The following is a 26,257-nucleotide window of genomic DNA, read 5'->3' as shown; positions in this document are numbered from 1 at the left end:
TTTGCTCATTTATTAAAGAGATGAGAGAATAAATCCTGGATTAGAAAAAAAAAAAAGTTAAAATATTAGAAATTTTTATTTTTTTTAATTATCGCCTCACTACAGACACCAATTTTATGAATAAAGGTAAGAATAGAAAAGGGAAAAAACATGTGAAGAAACTTCAACTAGCTTGAAATGGACTGAAATGTCCTGCAGTTACTCCGTCAGGTAGAAATGCATTTTGTCATTGATGATTTTGCGCTCTGGGTTGAGACGCTTGAGGATCTGAGCCAGCACGTTGACCGTCTGCTCACTGCTCAGGCCTGTGCGCTTGGTCTGGAACTTCTTCAACAAGTCCTTGGTGGTCATCGGTTTACGGATAAGGTACCGCCGCACGGCCTCCTCTGTTAGCTGCACGTCACTGTGGGACACATGAAAGACAGAAGAGGATGCAGGTGAGGATGCAGGTGCTGGCCCTATCATTAGATCGTTACAAGAAATGGTAGAAATCGATGAACCCAGCCAGACCCTCAGATCCTCTGGTTCTACTCTGTTAACTGTTCCAAAGAGCAAAACCAACAAGTTTTGAGGCTCTTAGACGGTGGAACAGCTGTCTGGGTAATCTGACAGTATCACAATATTTAAACGCAATCTAAAAACCTGATTATTTAGTCTGGCTTTTTATGATTTTTATAATTTTTAAGGCTTTTCATTAATGATTTTTTAAATTCTAATTTTAATGTTTTATATCTTAAAAATTGTTCTTTGTTTTTTTTCTGTTTTATTTATTTTTTCACATTTTTAATTATATTAAATTACTTCTGTGTGCATCAGTCTACCTTTTTTTTTTGTCAATCACATAACCACTCTAACCTGACAGCTTTGATTCTTGTATACAGTATATCTGTATTGTATTTGTACATTTGTATTATTAATTTTTCTTATTTTTTCCTACTGTAATGTGTATACTTGTATTTAATCCTTATTTAATTAACAGTATCTCACTTAATTATGTACATTTTTTTTTTCTCTCTTTCTTTAGTGTTTATTCTTTTTATTTGTAATATTTCTCGAGCCTCTAAATGAAGTAATTTCCCCCTGGGATGAACAAAGTATTTCTGATTAGCACATTTCTATGAAGCACTTTCACCGACGATCGATCGATTGATTGATTGATTGATTGGGGCCTGCTCACTGCTGTCAAAATCACGCGACTTAAACTCAAGGCCTGCAGACAGCATTGATTATAATGAATAGTTAAGAACGTCTCAGTAATTAACAAAACTAGGCAAATTCTATATCCCAATTCACTTACAGTAGTTTACTTTATTGTGCCTTGATACAACCATACTAAGTTTGGGGCAACAACTTATCATAGTCATAATTATTACAACTGAAAGATCTTGTACAATATCCCACAGTTCAACTAATGTATACAGCAAATAGACATGACGTGCCTATAAAAACACAAAAGTGAGGGTATCAACTACGGGGAATGGGAAATTTTTAAATTAAAATTCAGAACAAGGAAAAGTTTTTGCGTGTATATAGGTGTACGCACGTCTATTAGCCTTGTGTATGTATATAATGTTAATTGATGTATATAATGATGAAAATGTCATCAACATAAGTTTTGAAAACAATGAAAAATGGGGGTGGGAAATAATCATCCCACTCCCTTTCAAGCAGTGTATTTATTTATGTTACCTACAGTATTTATGTTAATGGTAAAATGTGTGTACACACACAATGAAAGCTCTTCTCTTTGTATTAAATTGCTAAAAATAAATACATTAAAATTACTGAGTTTAACACCCTGTTCTACAACCCCTGGCAAAAAATATGGATTCACCAGTCTTGAAGAATGTTCATTCAGTCGTTTAATTTTGTAGAAAAAAAGTAGATCACAGTGATTTTGTTTTTACACATTGACGTTTTGGTGACGTAGTTAAATCTGAAGTGTTTTATTTTGAAAAGTAACTGGATATTTTATTGAGTACGTGCTTAATTTAATGTTTAGCTTCATTTGCTCTGTGCTGATTGATGGGTCGTGCTCCGGTGTCCACCAGAAATAGAAGCCCTACGTATATCTGGCGGAGGCCACTACCGCATCTGGGAAGGAGCAGACATGCACCGCAGTGGACCTGGTGGAAATGAACACGTAGACTAAAGTGGAAACCTATCAGCTACGGTGGCGTGGTGGTGAATAACGCAGCAGAGCTGCATCCAGTGGAATTTGGGGGTAATAAGCAACTATTGTGCATTTATTGAAGATGTGACTCCCAATGATCCTGTCCCCCCGCAGCTCTTTAAGGAGGTTTTTTCAGCTTCAGGACCTTCTCTTTCACCACTGATAAATAATAGCCTGTCTTCAGGCATGGTGCCAGAAAATTGCAAACATGCAAATGTGCAACCACTCCTCAAAAAACCCAGTCTGGACACTTCAGACTTGGCAAACTTCAGGCCGATCTCAAAACTAACGGTTCTCTTAAATGTTTTTGAAAATATCGTCCATATTCAATTGTTGGCCTCCCTTGTAAACAATTATCTGTTTGAAACTCTCCAATCTGGTTTTAAACTTTTGCACAGTACTGAAGCTGCACTCTTAAAAGTTTTAAATCATGTGTTTTTAGCAATTGACTCTGGCGACTGTGTTGTGTGTGCTTTTAGATTTAACTGCAGCTATTGACGCTGTGGACCATGACATGACAGTGGTTCTGGTCATATCTGACAAACAGAACCCTTTGTGTTGGCCTTGGTGACTGTGTACACCACTATTCTATCATGTGGGGTCCCCCAGGGTTCAGTTTTGGGCCCCCTTCTATTTGCCCTTTACCTCCTACCCCTGGGTTCCATATTCAGAAAACACAACAAACCTTTTCATTGCTATGCGAACGACAAGTATATCTCCCTGTTAGAAAAAACTCTGTTTTAAAAGCCTAACAGACTGTTTGGTGGACAAAAGGGCTTGGACGTCCCTACATTTTCTACATTTTAATTAAAAAAAAATGGAAGTCATTGCTTTGCTTTGTACCGCTGACTGCGACCTGAGTTCTTTTGGTCCTCATCTGAAAACGAGTGTCACAAACCTTGGCTAAAAGCTCGATGAAACCCTCACTGTTGATAGTCAGATCAGAGCTGTTGTCAAATCAAGCTTTTTTCATTTACGGTAACAGGCCAAAATCAAACCAATGCTTACTCAGCAACATTTTTAAACAGTAATCCATGCTTTATTTACCTCTCGACTGGACTACTGTAACTCACTATGTGGGGATAAGTAAATCCTCCATCACTCGTCTCCAGATAGTGCAGAACGCTGCTGCACGGCTTTTAACTGGCACAAGCACTGAGCACTTTCCACTGGCTGCCAGTTCATTTTAGGATTTATCTTAAACGCCTTTTATTTGTTTATAAATCATTGCATAACCTCACAACTAAATACGTGGCAGACCTTCTTCACCCCTATGTCCCTGCTTGGGAGGGTTGGGCACCGATGTTGGGCACCAGTTCCTAACATCTTGTTCTGGAACCGTGACGAAGATGTTTGAATTTTGATTCTTTTTTTCGATTCCTAAATGCCCGCACTAGTTTGTTTACGAGGGGTTTGTATTATACTATAGTCTGTGTGTGTCTGGCTACAGTTTCAGTTTGGACTGTGAAGCGGAAGGGAGATATAAACTAATCACCAGTGAAACTCTAGAAAACAATCACCAGGAATAAATATTTACTCCCTGGTAAAGACAGTAGCTCTAACAACTGGTAAAATGATAAACTGGTGATATTACATCCTGTGAATGCAGTACGGGGACGTATTTACTCTGCCTCCAGGTCCTAGTGCCAGCCGTCTGGTGAAGCCTGTTCCGTTTACCATGTTTACAGAGGTCAGTGTGTGTTTAATAATGTGTGTCCGTGTGAAAGTCTGCATTGCTTTGTCACATGACCGCTCCGAGGTTTGAGTTTGTTTTATTTAGTTTCACATCTACCTGGGCTGTAGCTCTTTGTTTTTTAAGACTGCTGCCAACTTTTTTGTAGTTTTATTTCTGCAAGTTTCACTTTTACAGTTACAGTTGGGGACCTTTGTAATTGAATACCCTAGTTACTACCTCTGGGTACCTCACAAAACGATACGATACAAAGCTCACGATAATGATTATCTCACGATATGACGATACTGCGATTATCGATATATTGATCAGAAATCAATCTACGATAATTTATGACATAGCAAGAAAAAAAAAAGATTAAGTGATTTTTATTTATATCTCTGAAAGACAATAAATTGAAAGAGTGTCCTATGAACAGTGACACTATTTTAGTGCAACATTTCTGTAAATAAGTGTCAACATACCAATGTAAACAAATAAGTATCTCCAATAGTGTTTTCTGTAAACAAAAAATATGGTGCAAATTTCCAGTCAGTAATATATTGGTTCCTTCAACAAACAGTGACAAAATTCCTGTGAAGACCTACCTGCACATTTTAGTGAAAAAGCAGAAAAGGTTTTGGAAAAAAAAAAAAAAAACAATACTTAGCGGGAGCATATCGATAATCGATCGTGCGGAAAAAATATCGCGATATATCGCCGTATCGAGATATTGTCACACTCCTACCAGTTACAGTAGAGCAACCAAATTAAACTGTATCAACTAGGTGAATTAATAAAAATGGTCTGCGTAAAGGCTTTTTCAAATGAAAACATCATCCTGTGAAGTCTGTGACCTGTTGACCTGCACAACTCAAAGAATTGGAATCAAGAATCGTTTAGAACAGGAATCGAAATTGAGAATAGGAATCGTTAAAATCCAAACGATGCCCAGCCCTAGTGCTTTGGCACTTAAATCAGCTGACCAGCGACTGCTAAGGGTGCCAGACAGCAGAAAAAAGCTCAGAGGCGACCACAAGCTTTTGCAGCTGTGGACCGCGCTGCCACTTCATATCAGAGAGGCTTCATCTCTGCCGGTTTTTAAATCTCTTTTAAATAAGCACCTTTTTACTTTGGCATATAGTTTTTAAATTGCATTAATTTTATGTACATTGTTATTTTTATATTTTGTTTTGTTTTATTGTTATAGTGTAGGCACTTTGTGCAGCACTTTGTCCCCCTCTTCCTGGGTTTTAAAAGTGCTTTATAAATGAAGTTGGACTGGATGGGATACTTATTTTCTACAAAATGAAACAACTGAATCCTCCAAGACTGGTGATTCCATCATTTTTGTCAGGGGTTGTATTTGATCTGTTATTTAATACTTTTGCTGCTTACTTGATTTGAATCATTTTAAAATAGAACCATATGTTGAATAACTGTGTAGTTTGACTGATGTTACGTTGTTTTAAAAAAAAAAAAAAAAAAATCCAGCCCCTTCTGATACTAAATCAATCCCCATTCAGTCCCTGGACTGGAATGACAGTTTGACACCCCACATTTTTAGTTCTGGGTAATTTACCTGGAGCTGGGTGTAGATTTGCCTGATGGGGGTTGGGGTGTGCTCTTCCCTGAGGGGGCGGGGCTCTGACTGCTGGGATCCATTTTCAGCCTTTTTGCAGCCGGGGACTCAGTTGGACCTTGATTCTGCCTTTTTCCTGAAAGAACAAAACAAAACAGTTATTCGTACGACAATTGAACTACATGTGAATTATCCACTGATATCAAATATTCATGTTTAACATCACTAGATAAATTAATGCAAGATAAATGTATTTGTAAAGTGCAATTCATACACAAGGCAATGCAATGTGCTTTACATAATTAAAAAGTGCAACAGAAATGATTAGTTTTACCCTACTGATGATGTTTTGTTGCAAAAGTAAAACAACAACAATGTTGCAATAAAGTTGTTGCACTTTTTAGCAACAACACATCATCAGTAGGGTAAAACTATCCTGTCTCACAATGGTCTAAAGTTCCTAATGTTAAAAAACATTAGGAACATTAAAATCAGCAGTAAAACATTTACTGTAAATCAACAATAATCAGGGTTCCCACAGTTTTTTCAAAATTTTTCAAAACTTTTCCAAAATATTTTACCAAATTTCCATGACTTAGTTCTGAAGCGCCAACATCTTTTTTTGCGTATGCATTTCCTGGTTTTTGTTACGCCAGCTGAAGTGATCTTACCTATGCACAGTTTTATAAATGAGGCGAAGAGTGAATTTGCGATATCTCGCAATTCCCTCTCAAAATCGTTTTTTCAGATTCCATAACTTTTCCAGGAATTTTATGACCGTGGGGACCCCAGATAATACACAGTAGAGAATAAGAGTGCCTTTAACTTAAATTTAAAAATGTTCACATTGGATGCTGACCAGTTTGTTCCACTTCTTTGCAGCATAACAACTAAACTCAGCATCACCATGTTTACTGTGAGCTCTGGGCTCCACTATCTGACCTGTGTCCATAGATCTGAGAGACCTGCTGGGTTCATACCTGACTAACATCTCACTGTTGGATTCTGGACCAAACCCATTCTCACATTTATACACTAGCATTAATACGTGTGGTTTTTTCTTCATAGTCTCAATACTGTATCTGATTATATTTGCTCTGGTGTTCTGGGGCACAAACCTTGCTCCAGCTTGCTGGCAGCAGCACGGAGCGTGTTAGAGGTGGTAGCAGAGTCGATGGATGGCGTCCCTGGCCGACTGCCCGTCTTCGAGCTGCCTGCTGAGCCCCGGCCGCTGGGACGTTTAGGGGGCGTGCGCTTTTTCTGCTTCGGAAATACACATCACAGAGATGTGAAATTAAAAGCAATACACTACACTACTATATCCATCATCTCACAGACACATTAACTGTGGAGGCCACACGATGTGGCTCCATTTAAGTCAAGTTATTCTTTTTCTCAAAAACAACAGTTTATTATTTCAAATATGTTTATTGACAGTTGTTGATTAATTTGAGTGCATGCATTTTAATTAGCATTCTGTCAGAAATATTTCTTTCAGTTGAAACTCACCATGTTTTGTTTGGTTTGCAGCTGTCCCCAGAATATAAGCAAAGTGGCATCATCCAAGATGGCTGCTAAAGGAGGGCAGACTTAAAGCAGAAGCTACCATCTTGGGGGAGCCACTGGGGGGGAGGAAGCTGCCCATTTTATTCGTTTCAGTAATTTAAAGGAGCATAGGGCAAGATTTGAGGAAAAAAATAAACATTCATTTTGAGTTTTTTTTATGCTAATGAGTGATGAAGCACTCTAAACCAATGAGAATGAGCCCACACACATTTTTACCTATTACCTTGAAAAGAATGTGTGATACATTTTACTACTGTTCTGGGTGTGAATTTCCCGCGCAGTTCTGAGAACGTGAAGTCAGATGACGCTGGTGCGCATTCTCGACGGCTTGGAAATAAACCGGAAATTAAGCACAATGAGAAAAAGATGGCTTGGAGACTGAAAGAAGGCAAGCACAGTAGACTAAACTACTGTTTGGTTCCACAGATGTACGCAGAGGCATGTGCACAGGTCTTGCAGTTAACAGTCACATGAACAGCGAATAATTAATTAACTGTTACAGTTGGAGTGCAGATCGGGCCACATTCTCTCGTCAAAGTTCGACAACAGTGTAAACCTAATTTTTTTCTGATAGAAATGACATATTTACATTTGTTTAAGTGGTAAGCACTGATTTTATTAACAACTGTTGATGTCAACATCTGATCAGTGCACAAGTAACAAGAGAAAGTGAAACACAAACAAAAGACACGCAAGAGACCCATCAGATCTATTTACATAATCCATGTATCAAATTATTGTGCAGAGAAAGGAATGTTTCAACGGTGTATTCCTTTATAATTGTCCTCTGCTCTATTCTCCCTGCCAAGTGGGCCCATGAATCACAGCTCTCACTGTTACACAGTTGAAGCTGCACTCTGCAGCAGTTATAACAGCTGTGGCTGCTGCAGCAGGAAAGGAAGAACGCTGCGCACAAACGACACTATATGAACGAACCCAACCATCATTTCTAAATATCTGTCCAAAGCCGACCCGTCCGGTGCCGTCGGGTCCCGATCCTCTAGTATCAGCTGTAAACAGTTCATGCACGGCCCCGCGGTGGCTTGGTTGATGACTGCAGTTACACTAACCACAGTGGTGTCACTATGGAGTCTGATTTATACATCCTGCCCTATGCTCCTTTAACAGGGAATTAGAAATTTTAGTTTATATTTACATTTTAATGTTTGATTATGCTTATAGATTTATTCAGATTAATTGCTCCCATTAGTTTAATTATGTGTTTCACCAGTTGGTATGTTTGTATTTTTCCCCTTGTAATTATCTTTGTTGGCTAGCCATCTGGTATATAAACTCCACCATGTGTCATTTGTTAGGTCAGTTAGGAGAAGTTAAGTTCATGTGGTTTTGGTGTTGACCTCCATTCATCAGTTTTGTTTGGACTTACCTTACGAGTGTTTTTTTGTTAACTGAAGACATTTGTAAATAAACCCAACTCATATTTTTGACAACTACACTTGTGTTCACGCGTTTGCTGTTTGGTCCCTGACACTAACCATCATGAACAAAGCAGAGGCCGTCTCTCCTTCGATGTCGCTGTCGTCGGAGCTCTCCGACTCCCCGCTGCTGTCTGTGACACACACACACACACAGTTTAGCCCATGTTCTTATCTGTTTAATAAGGCCTGTCTTACCCTTTTTCTTCTTCTTTTCCGTTTGTACAGGAGTCTTCTTCCCCTCCTCCTCCTCTTCCTCCTCCTTTGCCTCTTCTTCATTGGGCTTTTCCTCCTCACTCTCCTCCTCGCTTTCAGATGCTTCATCAATCCCTGTAAACGGCAGGAGATGGACTTAAAGTGCCTATACTATTACGCTAGATAACTATATCCTGGATTTTACTCCATTAGCGGGCTTCACCTAACCAAACATTCTCAGTCAGAGAGAAGCTGTCCTACAAATCTCGATTACAACTCGCTAATTTAAAGGGGACATATCATGCTAAATCCACTTTTTTAGCCCTTAAATGCATTTTCATGTATATTTAGATTGTTTAGAAGTACAGAGAAGTTCAAATTAATCTCTTCAGCTGCTCCGTTGATATCTTTATATTCTGTTTTGGTCATATTTTTCAATCTGTTTCGATTCTCTATTACGTTTTTTGAACAATGACGTCACAGTATTTGCAGCGGAACTGCCAAATTAAGACATCGAATCCAGGCCCAACACTTCGAGCAATCCGCCATTTTTATTTCTGGCTGCGATTTTGCAGTCCAAGCTCAAGGATGCCGAAGTTACAAGAGGACAAATCAAAATGTTTGGTTGTTGGATGTAGTAACCCACACGCTTCATTACACCGTCTTCCAGCATCAGAACCTTTTCAAAGTGCCTGGTTGAGTTTTATTTTTTATGGAAATGTACCCACATCTGTGGGTAAGGTCATTTTTGTGTGTGCGAAGCACTTCAAGGATGACTGCTTCTGCAACCTCCGCCAGTATAAAGAAGGATTTGCCGAAAGACTTCGTCTGATTGAGGGTTCAATTCCTTCGATCTTTGGAGACGATGAACAGAGCACTTCGGTAAGCTATAAATAACGCTAAAAAGTGTGATTGACGTCCCTGTCATTGTTTTGTTAGCATTAGCGGTTGCTTAGCAGTTGCCCCGTCTTCAGACTTCATATGTTAGCGCTGTGTGCTCGTTTTAGATCCTTGATGATATGGCCTACATGATTTAATTTAAGTCTAAAGTTTTCATTAGTCATTTCATTTTGCAGTTTTTGTCTCCGAAAAGACTGTATTAAAATGCATTTCATGACGTTAGCTTAGCGCTAGCGTTAGCTCGGTGCTTCTGTTAGCTCACTTGTTAGGGTTCTGCAAGTTCATCATCTTCATTTTCATCTCGCTCCGCCGGGTCCGACTCTGGCTCGAACATGCAAGGCTGGATGGACAAGTCTTCTGTTGTTGACATTTTGTAAATAATGTGTGAATAAACATTTTCTGCACCGCTAAATAATCGTATCTCTTCTATCAAACTACAAAAATGGCCGAACAGGGTAAGGTTGAACCGAGTGTCACCTCTGCAACCTGGAGAGGGGGCGGGGTATGAAGTGTATCATTTGCATTTAAAGAGACCACACCAAAACAAATTGCTCTCAGAAGCACATCAGAAAAGGGGTAGAAAAGGGCCTGTGGAGCTATAATAATGAGGAATTTAGACCCAAGCATTGCAGTTCCGCTTTATATAAACCACAACTGTATGATTTATATGTAAAAAGGAAGGATTTAAAACCATGATATGTCCCCTTTAAGCGAGTTGATTTCAGCCTGGCTTGTGGCTACATGTGCCCTCTTGTGACAGAGGAGGAGATTACAGCGTTAGACCAATCACAACTACAGATTAACCGTGTAGAGCAATTTACGTCACAAGTGAGGAATCATTTTTTTAAAAATATGAAGAATTAAAATCCAGAATTCAGACCAAAAACAACACTGTTACTGCAGTAAAAGCAGCAAGTCATTAATGCAGGAATTGATGTGTTAATGCTTAAATTAGTGAGATTATAAACGGAAAATAAACAGACCCTCTTATCAGTTTCACTTTTACCTTGTCCGTAGCTCTGATGCTCCGTTCATATAAAATATAAATATATCCTCCCTATGATTTAGGCTGATCATTTATATTATTTTACAGGACTGAGGCTCTTTGTATCACCACAGAATACATGAATGAATGAATGAATGAATGTATCGTTCTGAAAGTGCCTGATGCACGCAGACTTTATCAGCTGACTTATTTTACTTTATCAGTCCATTAAATAAACATTTCTATATTTCCAATAGGATGTCATCGGGTAAATGAAAGGATTGCGTCGATGTCTAAATATTTTCTCTCTGTGAGTGTCACATCAGATTCACACAGAGACGTGTTCAGAAAATGATCCTCTAATGATCCTTGGACAGGTCGTTTTCTAAGAGAACTGATTGTTCAGGAGGCGGAACTTTAGTAATTGCTCAGATCTTATCCAGAACAAAACCTGGTCCAGACCAGGTTAGCCATACAGCCTAAGCTACCATGGTGATTTAGCACCGTAAGACGTTAGCCAGCTTCGGAGGACAGCACACACTGATTAAATCCCGGAAGTTAGCGCGATAAGTGGTAATCTAGCTTCGTAGTACAGGCTCTAAAAGCAAAATATCACAACCAATGACCACATATAGGAAAGTCCCAGTGATCACACAAACAGAAGCTAAGATCAGATTAATTCATTTCTCAATGTAACTTTTTGAAGGCAGTTGTACTGTAGACAGTCTGACCTTTCAGGTGCTCCTCAGTTTTGCTTGGTTTCCCCTTTTCTGGCTCTTCATCTGAGCTGTTTGGCAATCATAAAAATTGGTTTTTAAGTAAGTTTTAAAACAAACAAAGAAGCAAAAATTATGTTACTGATCTGATTGTCTGACCTGCTTTCATCTGACATGTAGTCCACTTCCAGACCCTCGTAGTCTCCGTCGTCGCTTTCCTCCACCGCCTCTTTATCGTTGCTCTTTCGTTTTTTCTTCTTTCCTTTTCCCACATTTTTCTTGGCCTTTGACTTGCCGTCTGCGTCTGGTCACAACAATGACAAATGACTGGCTAGATTGCACGGCATTATTATCAAAGGTAAAGGGATGGCTGGCTACTCAAAGTGTTTAACGTTTAGCAGTTTTGGGTGCTGTTGGAAAAAGAGGGTGAAGAAATGTGTCAAAAAATGGGGAAACCAGGCACTTTAAAATATGGAAAATAGAAAATAGCAAAATGAAGATACTAAATCATTAAAAACCCAACATGTTTTTCGACCAAGCATGGTCTTTGTCAGGGCGAATGAACATTTGTGGTGGCTGTCACACCTATATTTGGCCATTATAATAAAGGCTTTAAAAATTATTATCTTTCCACATTTTGATATTTATAATTTTGGAGTGCCTGGTTTCCCCATTATTTGATACATTTAAAGTTGTTGCCTTTATTCAAAAACATAAATAAATGAAAGACTAATTTTTCCTTCAAAAACTGATTTGACTGAAATGCTTTGAGGAAATCCTGACGTCTCTTATTAGGACTGACGCTGATACAGAAGTTTGCTCAAGAATCTAATCATTTTACATGTTCGAAATGAAGACATGAATCAAACAATTTGAGTCTTAACACAGATAATACTCGCTATTGTACAGTTACAACACATCTGGCAAACCCTCAGAATTTGACTTGCAGACTGTTTACTGACATTATCTGTTTATTTAAACATTGCGGCCACATGTAGATTTAAAAACTAGAGACAGGGATGTTATCTTGTATTCAATTTCACTCTTTTTTTAAGCAGTGGGTTAACCCTTTCCTGTGTTTGTCTACACAAACACATCACTCAGACTTTCACTAATACCTGGAGGTCCATGAAAGCTCATGTTAAAGACTATGATCAAAAATCATCAGACACAGCAACTTGTCTGCTCAAGATGCCAGGTTTGACAGGCTGAAAGATTAATTAATAATTCAATGAGTTGTCAGTGAACAGGCTGAGGCTGATACCCACATTTTTTTTTCTAAAAACAGTGTTGGCCCAAACAGAATCAGATGTTTAATGCTTTGTCTGTATAACTCAAGGAAAGCAGACAGTTGCTGTCAACCTTAATTTAATTAAGGCAGTGGCTATCCGTACTATTGCCGTATCAATATACCGACATTCCATCAGTACACAGCGCCGCGCCCCTATTTGGCCAGTTTAGGGCACGTTACTAAGACTAAACATTACCCTAAACCTAACCCAACCCTAAAAATTGTTGCGATATTGGGTTATAAACTAAACCTAAACTTAATCCTAAGACACTACGAACGTGTACTTCGATAAATGTACCAATAGCACCGGGGGTTGTCTGTACGGCAACCGTACAAATAGACACTTTCTTTAATTAATACAGTATAAACACTGATAGGGTGAGCAATTGATTGCCTTAGCACAGTGCATCTTAAAGTGCGCCCCCCAGTGGGGAATGACAAACATTTCCATTTCTGAGATCATTAACACTAAACAAAAAACACATACACACAAATAAAGTAATAATGAGAAGTCTAAAAATGCATCAGAAATAAAAAAAAAAGCATTAATTTATTAGACTGCATTAGATATGGACCGGGAACAAAAAGTAATGTAGTGCAAAAATAATCATTTAAAATCACTGAAAAAAATGTATTTCCTATTTTCTTTTTGCCACAGATTGCAAACAATGTTCCTTTAGTTCCTGCATTTTTGACTAATAAACTATTAGTCATTAACTAACACTTTTATATTTAGTTTTCATGCAGGTGATTAGTTTAATTTAGTTTCTGAGTTTTCATTTATTTATGAAATATGTCACTTGCATTATTAAACATGACGTTACTTCTTCCCTGTCACAGATTGCAACCAATGTTTCTTTTATGGATGTTTTTATGCAGATGATTAGTTTACTTTAGTTTTTGATTCATTATGAAACATGATGTCACTTGTTCTGTTAGTTCAATAAATTTGAAAATGCGTTATTTGGCAGGATAATTTGGGCAATGGGTGCAGGTGGGGCTTGAAAGTTCACCTTGATTCAAAGTGGGGAACACCCAAAACAGATTCAGAACCACTGCCTTAGCGTGAGTGCATCCACACTATCTATTCTCTGTAGGGGTGTCCCGATCAGCCCGAAAACGAATATCGGATTAAAATTTCATTTTTTTTTTTGTAATTCATTTTTTATTTATTTTATTCAATTGTAGAATACTGTAGATATTACGTTGATGGTTAAAATGTATTTAACCAATTGGTTAATAGTAAATGGGTCAGTTTTTGTCATACCTAATGTTGCTGACTTTTGTTCTCTGTAACATCACTTGATCAAGCCTTTTCTAACATTCCACACTACAAAATAATTATAATTTTTTTTATTAAAAAAAAAAAAAAAAAAAAAAGTCAAACTTATGTATGATTCACGCTATCGTATCGGTTCAATATCGGTATCGACTGATACACAAGGCTGCAATATCGGTGTGATATCGGACATGAAAAAGTTGTATCTGGACATCCCTAATTCTCTGCTCACCTTCCCCCATGCTGCTGTCACTGTTGTCACTGCTCATCATCAGGTCGTCCTCGAGGTCGGTGATGTGCAGCTCTCCTCCTCTTCCAATGTTCTTTTTCTTTTTGCCAGTTTTTTCCGACTCGTCTTCATCGTCCCCGCCGCGCTCCTGCTCCCGGAAACGCTTCTGCAGCATGATGCTGAAGTGATTTACCACCTTGTTCCTTCTGCATAATAGTGGGAAACAGAGAAATGTGTGTGAAAACTGGGTTATCATCAGTCAGGGTTAAGGTCAATTAGAATTGTAATAAAGTAATTGATAGTTAATTACAATTATGGTGTATTTATAAATGTGATTTAAAAAAATCTGTTGCTGTCATAGTCATAATTACATTGTAATTGACTTTGTAATTGCAATTGTCATGAAAATTCAATAAAAATGGTAAAATATAATAAAATGCTAAACTAGGGAACTATGTTACAGTTCTAGGGCTGTACGATTATGGCCAAAAGGATAATCACAATTATTTTGATCAATATTGTAATAAGGCTTATAATCACAATTATTTATCTTATTTGGTAAAAATACACTACTCTTAAACAAACAATATGTGTACAGTTTACAGTGCAAAATGAAGCTTTAAATAAGAATTATAATTAAAAAATAATCAAAAAAATTACCCAAGAATTTAAAATGTACCAAAGGCTAACTGAATGAATACACTATTACAGAGTGCAGAGCCCATATTATAAATGTAAATATTGCATACTTTCAGGTTTTATTTAATCATAGCAACAAAAATCGGGATCATAAATAACATTTGATTAATTGTGCAGCCCTATACAGTTCTATGTAAAGTTCTAAATATATTATTAATTAAAAAAATATGTTACATGTCAAGCTTTCCCACATTTAAAAAGAACTGAAATCAAGGGATATTTTGACACAAAAAAGGCTCAGATAACCACACCAAAAATATTAAAACCTCTATTTTCATCTATTAGGAAGCCTAATATGGTAACCAATTGATAGGAAAGAAATTAGATGATAGATATTTGTTTTTAGTGTATTTTACAGCTTATTTAAGCCCAGTTATAATAAGAAAAGCTAACAGAAAGCAAACACAAGAGGACGGTTAACTTTTATTAGTTTTTTATTTCAGGTTCAGTAATTGTGATTAATTAGAAAGGAGCCATCTTCACTATTGTTATCTGTTTTTTCATCTGTCTGCATTAACTCCTCCTACACTGTCCGATTTTGACACAAAAGCTATCAAAAAATTCAGAAAGTTCCCAGGATTTATGTTTGTAATTTTATAATTTGTAACTTTTTGACTTATATTTTTTTCTTTCCCATTCATCTCTATTGGAATTTTCTGCTTTTTCAACCTTTTTGCTAATGGTTAATGCTTAGTTAATGCTAGGTTAATGCTATTGCTAGGCTAATAGAATGCTAATGTTACTGCTAATGCTAGCTAATGGAGGCTAATACTGTAATAATATAAATGTATGCTAAAGGTAGTTAATGCTAATGCTAACACTAAGCTAGTGCAGTGCGACACGGGCCAGCACCTGCTTCCTCATTTACATTTTCGACAGGAAATGCAAATATTCTAGTTGTAGTTGAACTTCAGTAATTGAGAATGTAATTGTAATTCACTTTTTGGGGAAAAAAAAAAAATGTAATTTAATTGTAATTGGGAAAAAATGCTGTTCACTGTAATCGTAATTGAATTGTAATTGGACATAGGTAATTGAAAACTTAATTGTAACTCAAATGTAATTGACCTCAACCCTGCCATTGAGGTCTTAACGTACCTTCCCCACTCCTCTTCTGCTTCTTCTGCAGTGAGAGTTCGATGTTTGGCTTGTGGTGTGAAGTTGTACCAGCCATTGACAGGAAAGGCCTCAAACGCTCCATCTGGACACTGTGTAAAAATGTAGTAGGATGCATTTTCTGTGACCCCTCCCTTTCTTAGACCTTTGAATCTGAACAAAAAAACAAACAAAGAAAAACAAGTTGACAGCCGTCTAATCATAAATCACACACATGTAAGGGTTCTCCACCAGATTACAGTTTTGTGCTCCAGAAACATGCAGCAGGGCTCGAGACTTCCACCAAATTGGTCACATATGACAGTATTTTTTCAGTGTGTACAACAAAATTTCATCTGGTCGCATCTGTGCGAGTGTGTAGGGTGACCTTATTTTGAAAATCCAAAAGGAGGAAACAGGGAATTATGGCCGTTTTATGCTTGACGCATCTGCGAGGTCCGCGCGGCTCCGTGCGTACGAACTACAAAATTTTTGCACCCTTGAGGCATCCGGGGAAGCGAAGCAACAGAGTGCATGTGGGGAGTTCCATCACCAATTATTTTAAAAGACAAAATGAGGAGAGGAGGAGGTTGGACATGGACACACTCTACGGGTCTCACCCTGGGACCCACATTTTTTTAGAATTCAACATTAAAACAACAGCAAATATCATATCTTGAGTTACTGTACATATTTACTTCATACAAAACTACGATACGTCAGTTAAGTCTATCTATTCATCAGCATGCGTGGCTATGCAATGAACCTTCAAGCTTTGACCAGAACCTGAAAGCAAAATCGAAACCTACAGGCCCGAAAGGCATTAGGTATTTATATCTGTGCCCGACCTGAAACCGACAATTAAAACCAAATTTTTCCTCATACAAATGACATATTTACATTTGTTTTAGTAGTAAGCCTGCTTTTATTAATAAACAACTGTTAATGTCAATAGAACAGATCAGCGCACAGGGAAACAAGCGCACGTCAAACAGAGGTGTGTGCAAAAAACAGTGGATTATTTACATAATCCATGTATCAAATATAAGGATAATCCATGTTCTTGTGCAGAAAAAGGATCGATGCTACAGTGGATGCTTCAAGCCTGTCCCTCCTCTGGTCCATGGTGATCAGATGCTGCGCTCACAGCTCCAGCTCTTATTAATGAAGTCGACATATCAAACGTGCATTAAATGTGACCTGACCATTCACACTGCAGTCGAATGACAAAAGATCAGACACGTATTAGATTTAGGACTACATATCCAAGTGACCTTGGTCGCATTTTTCAAAAAAATTGGATTTGGGCCGTTCAGACTGCCATAAAACATTCAGATAGAGGTCGCATAGGGGCAAAAAAATAGGATTTGAGCATTAAGTCCTGCAGTGTGAACGTAGCCTAACTGACCTTTACATGTTCTGGGAAGTGGAGAAAGAAACCACTGCTAAAACCAGTAATTTAATACTAAATAATAGGGATGTAACGAGTCACTCAACTCCCGATACGATTCGATTCACGATACTGGGTTCACGATACGATTCTCTCACGATTTATTTTACAAAATGGGACTGTAGACAAATTTTTTTTTTGGGAAAAAAACTAGAAAATACTGTACTATTTTCCTTTTAATTTTCATTGTCAAAAGAATCCCTTGATAAACTATTCAAAACAATGCAATTTAACTAAAAATAAATCTTGAATGAAATAAACAAAGGAATAATACAAATGAAGAAGAAGCTTATTATTTAAATTCTGGTTCTATAGTAAACAATACAAAACTACATAATAGTTCTTTTTCTTTAAAGTGCAACTGAAAATGTATTTTGTGCCTTAACAATTGGACTTAAAAAAAAAAAAAAAACATTCATTTTACTGTATTTAGGTCAGATATTTGTTTGGACCAGCAGAGGGAGCTGGTAACCCAGTGGTCGGTTGGCATGCAGATATCCTGCAGTGAAGAAGAGAAGCTATGCTAGCAGACAGAGCTAATAGAAAAATGTGACTTTTACAGATATTCAAGTAATATTACAGATATTCTTTCGGTGCTAAAGAGTAATGAATCATTTATTAACATATTTAAGAGTAGAAGGCAGCCAGAAAGAACGTATTAGCAGACTCCGCCCGCCGCCTACACTTATAGATAGCGCCCTCTGCTGGTTAAAAAAAGTACTGCGATTCAATTTTCAGAAAATCGATATCAACCGTGATACCTATGAATCGATTTTTAACTGCCTTACGATTAATCATTACATCCCTACTAAATAAGCTATAGAATAAAAATTAAAAGATATAGTCAATATTGTGTTTTCTATACCGCCAAAATAGAAAACTCAATATATTTTGAATCATGATACATTGCCCAGGCATATTCTACCCGTGGTCGAATCTGCACCATTCCATTAGTCCAGTGGTTCCCAACCAGGGGTACTTGAACACATTGTAGGGGGTACGTAGAAACATTGATGAATCCATTTCCAACAAGCTGAGTCATTTTAAGCCTATTTCAGACACTGTACATGCTTATCCAACAGCTTTTCCACCCGTTGACAATAAACTGCATTAATGAAATAAACAATATTGTGGCCTTAATATCCTACTAATTGTTACTAACATGTGATGCATATTACTAAAAATTGAGGTAAATATATTCTCTACTATACAATAATTGTAATGCACAAAATTGATATAGAGTGTGCGTTAAACGTACACGTTGACATTTTCAAGCTATTAACAACATGTAAATAAACAAGAAAGGTTACTCAATTGGAGTGACGAAGGGGTTCTCCTAATCTGAAGAGAGGCCTCGGAGGGTACATGAGACAGAAAATGTTGGGAAACACTACATAAGTCCATGAACGGTATTATTAAGTCTCTCTCCTCACCTTTTGCCGCCCTTTCCGTTGACTTTGAGGATCCATGGCTGGTCTTCTGCTTTGAACTCTTTGGTAATGATGCCATACTTTCTCCGCCGTGCTTCGTCGCGCTGCTTTTTGCCAAACTCACTACCACCTGCTCCTTCTGCTGACTCGTCGTCGCCGTAGATCCTCCGAGCACTCATGTCTCTCTCCATACGAGCCTGGACCAAACAAAGTGCAGTAGCAACCTCCCCTGTTTTTATACTGAATGCTATTTGAGACCATTTAAAACACTATCTGGAAACACTGAAAAGGAAATGGTACTTAAATATTAGTTCAATAAAAATAGGTTATCATTAAATTAAAATAAAACTAAGTTTATTGTTTTTGGAAACAAAATAAGAGGAAGTGACATTGTCTATCGATGGTACTGAGATTGAGAGAGTGAGGGAGTTTAGATTCCTTGGAGTTATTTTGGATGATCAACTGTCATGGAAAGCTCATTTAACGTATATAAAAAGTATGGTGTCTAAAAAATTTTTAGTTTGAAATTTTTCATCCGGCAAAATTTTGAGAATGTTATATAATTTTTATACTATTTTTTATTTCACTTATTGTGTTAAAGTAATGGGGGGGGGGGTAACACTAACTAGTAATATTTTACCATTGATTTTATTAAAATTAATGAATTATCAGAATGATTTACAAAGTTGGTTTCAGAGACATTATTTATTTATCCAATCAGGGTTATTAAATTTTAAAGACATAATTGAACAGCAAACATTAGTTTTTATGTTTAAAGCCAAAAGCAGAACACTGCTGAGAGTGTTCAAAGGTTATTTGTGAGTGCGTCTGAGGATGATCACAGGAGGAAATTTGATTTTAAACACAAAGTAGCTCGTACTACTTTAAGACTAATGTGATTATCTGTTGTCGGTGTATGGTTGTGGAATGCTCAAGAAAATTATCTGAAGATTTGTACAAATATTTAAAAAAAAAATGAATAGGGCAAAAAAGAGGTTATTAGAGAATAGTGAAAATTGAGTGGCTTGATGGGGGAAGGTTGGACTGTGATATTATTTGATATCCTGTAAATGCGGAATCTATGTTGGTTTGCATTATCATGAAAGGATTAAATAAACACATTTCTTGACCAAAGTGATGGTAGGAAGATCATCATGAATCAGTCAGCCAGGGGCATGAAGACATACTGTATGTAGGGCTCACCTGTGTCCAAGTTGAACAGTTCACCCTGTCCCCTGCATTGAAGGCCATAATGTTGTACCTCTTGCTGGTGTTTCTGCAGAATTGAAAAGTAAAACTAAATGTACTTTTTACATCAGTGTTACACCTTGCTAGTTTGATGGAGAAGACAGACTTAACTGAATATTTTAAATAAAGAAAGTGTCTATCCGTACGGTTTCAGTACGGACAAAACCCTGGTGCTATTGGTATGTTTACCGAAGTACACGTACGTAGTGTCTCAGGTTAGGATTATAACCCTATATCGCATCATTTTTTAGGGTTAGGTTTAGTCTTAGTCACATGACCTAAACTGGCCAATGAGAGGCGCTGGGTACGGATAGAATGTTGGGATATTGATACGGCAACCGTACGGATAGCCACTGCCGTAAATAATGAATAATGATGAAAATCTGTGCCTTGCCTGCTAAATGATTGACTTGATAAAAAACTCATTAAAATCTTAACTTGTAGTGGTGAAATAATGAGAATGGAACACCGTCTATTGTTTTTTACTATAAATCTAAATGTAATACTAGATTTTGCCTTAAAATCCACACAAAATGAGTGATTCCAACATTAGGCACTGAATACATCCCCGTCCTCATACATATTGTTTTGATGCCGGCGTACAACTAAAATTCAAGCCTAATCTTACAATTTTATTTGGCCATTCCATCTCCACCCATACGAGCAGGGGGAGATGTCAATTTTGCTTAATACACATTTAAGGCTCAACATTGACTTCACGTATAGCTCAATGTAAGGACATCAATGTTTGAAAGCTACTGTGGCGTAGTGAGTTAAGGCGGCGCTCTTAGGACATTAGGTCGGAGGTTCGAAAAAAGGCCCAGTCATGTGTTTTATGACTTTTTTTGGACATCCAGACAACTCTGGCGACTACATCACATTAAAAATCAATATAAATACGACGTCAAGAGGCCGTCGCTGTCTTCATAGCCACTGTAGCGGGAAGGCTGTACACTTTCCCAACTAACTGGGGCCAAAGAAAGTGGAATACTCCTTGAATACACCTTTTAAATTCTAATTATATTTTAAGTGAACTCAACCTTTAGAAACTCCATAAGTTGAGCATTAAAAACGGAAGTACAAGTACAAGCTGTAAACCTACAGTGATGAGCCCTCTCTATGTAGCAGCCCTCTGTGGCTGGCCCGCCCCCACAGACGCATATTGTGTTGTCACACCACTGAAGCAATGAAGCGACCAAAAAGCGTGACTAATCACAGGCGATTTAAAAGACTATAGTCGCTGAAGTGGCGTTCTGTGTGTACGCACCTTTAGAACAGGCTCATATTCCACAAACACTAGCTTCTTTCACCTAACGGGGTGACAAAATCACTCTCTTTCAGGTGGTTGCCATGGTAGTTTGTGTAATCTTTGCTCCATTGATGATGGCTTTAAATCACGCGCGTGCACTTAAGTAACTCAAGTTTCACATACTCAGGTTGCCAACTGTAATGGAATCAGACACCCAGAGTTTACCATCACGGGGTATGTCGACCTAGAGTTTATGGATAGACTCAGAGTTTGTTGAACCTCCTTTATGGAATGCACCTCAGAGGTATCAACTATGATACAAATTAAAACTCATGAATGGAAATTGAAATTTGAATTAATTCAGGCTTTACAGGGTTAAAAGAACCGAATGAATGGATGTAAATACAGACAAAGGTACTCACTTAGGGACCCGCACAGTGTACTCTGTGGTTGAGGAACTGCTGCCCCCCTGTGGACACGGACACACACAATTAAACCATGACATCCATTAAAGTACATTACTCAGCACAATGAGATTTCATAGACAAGGATATAAAAAAGGGGCAAAAAAAATGAAAATTAAACTTACCAGTGATGTCATGGTTGTTGCCTGACCAATGTAATTGCATTAATGTCAGTCTGGGTAAATTTGAACTCTGCAAAAAAAAAAAAAAAAAATAGACGAACAAATAGCACATCCTTTCAAATTTTACGTTTCCAGCATATTCAAAAAGCAATGAAAGTGTGGGGCTGTGTAGGAAAACAAGTCGGGTAAATTGCAACTCACAGGACATTTTATTAAGCCAGTAAAAGAGACACCCTGGGCTCACAATATTAGCAATGCATTCTGCAAAAAGCGCAATTTTTTTTCATCAAAGTGCCTATTCATACTGAAACGTATCAATAGACCCCGGAACTATTGAAACGAAAACGTAGGTCTTCCGCACCTTTTCTACATAAGCGTAATGTGACTGTGTGTTTTCACTGTGCCACGCCTGACTCAATAATTCTTCCTTCTACTGCAGAGGGTTCCAGTCCCGCTTTTGTCATAAATATTTTTTTCATTTTAACATGGCAAATTCCATCTTTAAAAATACATATAGGAAAAATATCAACATTTTAGGGTATGTCCTGGTTTAGGGTTAGGGTTAAAAGAAATAAATACATATACGAAAAAAATAACTCCCTCTTTGTTTACATTTATTTACCCTTTGAGTAGGCTATATGTGTACCACAGACAAGTTCAATTTTTTTTATTCGCACTATGCTGAGATGCTAAGGGAATAGTTTATTATTTTTTTTCCAATTGTAATGTTATAGAATATGTAGTTATCTGATTGCTTAATCAGACATTTTAAGCTAATGTGTGCTGTTGCACTTTTGCTTAAATCTGGGTTAAATCTTAAAATTATTGAATGACAGAGCCTCATTTACTTTTTATTTTGGGATTGTTCTATGCATTTTAACTCTTGAGGACAATCACAACAATAAAGTTGCACTTTTGACAATATATCTGATGTTGGCAGTCATTTTTAAGTGCCTTAAAAAAAAATAAAAAAAAATAGAAAATCAACTTTTTCTTTAAAAAACAAAAACAAAAAAAAAAATCAGAGATTTTTTTAGGCAAAATCGCCCAGCCCTACGCGGTGCACCTATCACGTCACCTCAACTGGCCGATGAGGGATGTTCCGTATGAATAGACTGGCACAGAGCCGTATAGAGAGAGTTGCTACAACTTCGTTCACTTCAATAGTTCGTTTTTTTTTTTTTTTTTACAGCAATGGCGGCTCATGGAGCCTCACATTTTGTACCGGAAGTGATCAGTTTACCATTGTAGCACATTGAAGCTACAGCAGATGAGACAGTTGGAGATGCACTTTTGAACTTTAAGACATTTAAATAATCATATTGGATATTATAATTATTATTATTATTTTCAACAAATCTAAACATTAAGGTGTTGTGTTTAAATACCCCCTATTTTAAAGAAAATTCATAGCAATACATACTGTATACAATACATATTAACACATTTCAAAACCAAATTAATTTTGGCCTTAACTACATCAAAAAAAGCAGATAAGTTAGCTTCTATAGTGAGGAATACAGATATATATAAAAAAACAAACAAAAAAAATTGAGAACAGTTACAAAAGAAAGGTGCATTTCAGTTCAGGGTGTCGGGATATGGAACAATCTAAATCAGAGGGGTCCCCAATCCTGGTCCTCAAGAGCCACTATCCAGCATGTTTTAGATGTTTCCCTCTTCCAACACACCTGATTCAAATGATGAACTCATCATCAAGCTCTGCAGAAGCCTGATAACAATCCTGGTCATTTCAATCAGGTGTGTTGGAAGAGGGAAACATGTAAAACATGCTGGATAGTGGCCCTTGAGGACCAGGATTGGGGACCCCTGATAAATAATGACGTCATTTATTAAGCTCTCTTATATACACAGCCAACTTGACTCAAAGAAATTTACAAATTAACAATAAAAACACAGAAAATGACTCCAAAAACACATGAAAAATAAAGAAATACCGACTCCAAAAACACATGAGAGATAAGGAAATACCACAAAGACAAAATGACTCACAATTCAAATAAAATTAAAAGCAATACATACTGCATATAATACATATTAACATTTTTTTAACCAAATTCCAAGTATGGGACAAGCCCTCAATAATACAAGTTCCGTATGAATAGCCACGGCCTTTCATCGATCTCGTTTAGCTTCAGATGCTAAAAGCGGTTTTAGCTTAGTGCTAATGCTAAACCTAACCGTAAAACCCGGCGTCAACACACTAAATATAAGCATTAACTAACCAAAACAACAGACACAAATTGATTAACAGAAGTACATTAAACAGCTCAAGCCTCACCGGCGCCGACGCTACACGCTCCTTAAAACGGTCGACGAGGAACTTTGACTGAACAAAACGTTCCGTCTCACCGTACAGTTCAGTAGACGCGCACTGTAGCTTCTTCTTCTTTTCGTTTAATGGCGGGTTCCAAACATAACTTAAAGAAGTGCATACCGCCACCTACTGTATCGGAGTATGTAGCTTGAGCTTATATATATATATATATATATATATATATATATATATATATATATATATATATATATATATATATATATATATATATTTAGATAAAATAAATATAAACAAACAAAACACACATACAAATTATAATAATAAACTAAATTATTTAGTTTATTATCCTACATACTTGAAAGATGTAGAGATGTCATAGGACTTAATCTAAATCCTATGGTGTATCTATACTTTCTTTGTTTTCTTGATTCCCTCTCCTGTTGTTCCAAGTAATCATTTATTGCTCCATTTCCTCCCTGCCTCTCTTATCTTTTGCTTCTAGTCAACCATTGGGTGTAACTTAGGTTTCAGTGTCTTGCCCAAGGACACTTCAACCTGGGATTGAGCCTCCAACCTCTCAGAAGACGACCCCTCTACCACCTGAGCCCAGGAGATGAATTGCATCTAAATTTGATATACACTAACAAATTCAACTTTCAACACTTGGAAATACAACCCTATTGTTCTCATCCCACGCAGTTTGGCTTTCGTGCTCATCACTCAACTGAATCTGCTATCACAATGTTTGTAGAAAATATAAAAAGTAGTTTGGATAAAAACAGTTATGTAGGAGCAGTTTTCTTAGATTTGAGAAAAGCATTTGATGCAGTGAATCATAGCATACTCCTGTCAAAGTTTCAATCTTTGAATTTTTCTGACTAAGCCTTAAAATGGATGGCATCATATTTGACAAACAGAAAACAAGCCACCATGGTCAATGGAGTGAGATCATCTTGTTTGGATTGTCCACTAGGGGTCCCCCAAGGATCCATCCTGGGGCCCATTTTATTTTCACTTTTTATTAATGATCTGCCAGATGTTTGCAAGGGTGTGGACATGCAACTATACGCTGACGATGCAGTGATCTATACAAGTGCCAAAACATCTGACGAAGCAGCTCAAACTCTAACATTAACCCTAACTCACATTCAGAATTATCTCATCACTTCCTGTCTTCAGTTAAATACTAAATAAAAAGGCCTCCAATATTGCCCGCTCCAATGTGTATTTTGGAGATGAAGAACTGCAATTGGTGAAGGAATGTAAATATTTAGGAGTGTTGTTAGACTCCACACTCTCCTTTAAGAGTCATGTCAAAATGATAACAAGAATAATTAAATACAATTTATCTAACTTTAGCCAGATAAGATGATCAATGACTAATCAAGCTGCTATGATGTTTTTGCACTGTATGATCCTTTCCCATGTAAGCTACTGTATAACCAGCTGGTCTCTGACAGGTGTAACAATTCTAAAACCAATTGAGAGGCTTTATAAAAAAGATTTGAAAATTCTTGACAAAAAACCATTTACATACCACCATTGCAGTATTCTTTCAAAGTATAATCTACTGAGCTTTGAAAACTTCATAAAATTTAAAAATGTAAGTTTTATTTATAAGAGCTTACATGGGTTGGCTCCACCGCCTCTTAATAATTACATTAAATACAGAAAGACTGCCTCGAGGACCACGAGGGCCATGAGCAGGGATGACTGTCAGGTGCCTGTGAGAAAAACTACCTTTGGTCAAAACATCCTGTTCGACAAAGGCAGCGTTCAGTGGAACAGTTTACCAACCACAGTGAGGGAAGCCCCCAGCTTTAACACTTTTAAAAGTCATTTAAAGGAGTGGCTCAGCTCAACACAGACTTGTGACCACAAGTGATTTGAACTGATATTTTTATGGTGCATCTTAGGGCTACGTGCAATGCACTGTTGCACTTTAAATACAAATATTAAAGAAAGAAGCACCTTAGGGCTATGTGCACTACACTTTAGCACTTTAAATAAAAATAAATAAATAAATAATTAGAGAAAGAAGCAAATTAGGGCTGTGTGCAATACACTACAGCACTTTAAATAAATTAAAAAAAAAATTATAGAAAAAAGCACCTTAGGGCTGTGTGCAATGCACTATAGCACTTTAAATAAATAAAAAAAAAATAGAGACAAAGCAC

General features: G+C 37.2%; 1 protein-coding gene across 3 annotated transcripts; it reads right to left on the bottom strand.

Annotated features, from left to right (window-relative positions):
* Positions 1-57: 57 nt before the first annotated feature.
* Positions 58-24,190, bottom strand: gtf2f1 (general transcription factor IIF, polypeptide 1). 3 transcript variants are annotated; one of them, XM_028454769.1, is made up of 14 exons: positions 24,084-24,190; positions 21,785-21,851; positions 21,618-21,664; positions 19,902-19,974; positions 18,702-18,895; positions 15,822-15,992; positions 14,028-14,230; positions 11,385-11,529; positions 11,241-11,296; positions 8,628-8,759; positions 8,490-8,563; positions 6,546-6,690; positions 5,428-5,563; positions 58-403 (listed from the first exon to the last, which is right to left on the bottom strand). In XM_028454769.1, exons 2-14 carry the CDS (start codon positions 21,794-21,796, stop codon positions 199-201), a joined length of 1,593 nt encoding a protein of 530 aa, XP_028310570.1. In that variant the 5' UTR covers positions 21,797-21,851; positions 24,084-24,190; the 3' UTR covers positions 58-198. The 3 variants fall into 3 exon arrangements, with proteins under 3 accessions (XP_028310570.1, XP_028310573.1, XP_028310572.1); XM_028454772.1 differs by having other exon boundaries at positions 6,546-6,687; XM_028454771.1 differs by having other exon boundaries at positions 24,063-24,087.
* Between the last annotated feature and the right edge of the window lie 2,067 nt (positions 24,191-26,257).

This window comes from Gouania willdenowi, chromosome 8 (genome assembly GCF_900634775.1).
Source record: "Gouania willdenowi chromosome 8, fGouWil2.1, whole genome shotgun sequence".
Lineage (NCBI taxonomy): Eukaryota > Metazoa > Chordata > Actinopteri > Blenniiformes > Gobiesocidae > Gouania > Gouania willdenowi.
This window is presented reverse-complemented; position numbering and strand designations above follow the sequence as displayed.

Bases quoted from the DNA above. Each gene is read 5' to 3' on its own strand.
- gtf2f1 (XM_028454769.1), bottom strand. The intron at 14,231-15,821 runs GTACGTTAAGAC...ACTATTATGCAG, and splicing joins GCAGAAGAGGAGTGGGGAAG to AAGGAACAAGGTGGTAAATC. The intron at 11,530-14,027 runs GTGAGCAGAGAA...TGTTGTGACCAG, and splicing joins TGACAGCAGCATGGGGGAAG to ACGCAGACGGCAAGTCAAAG.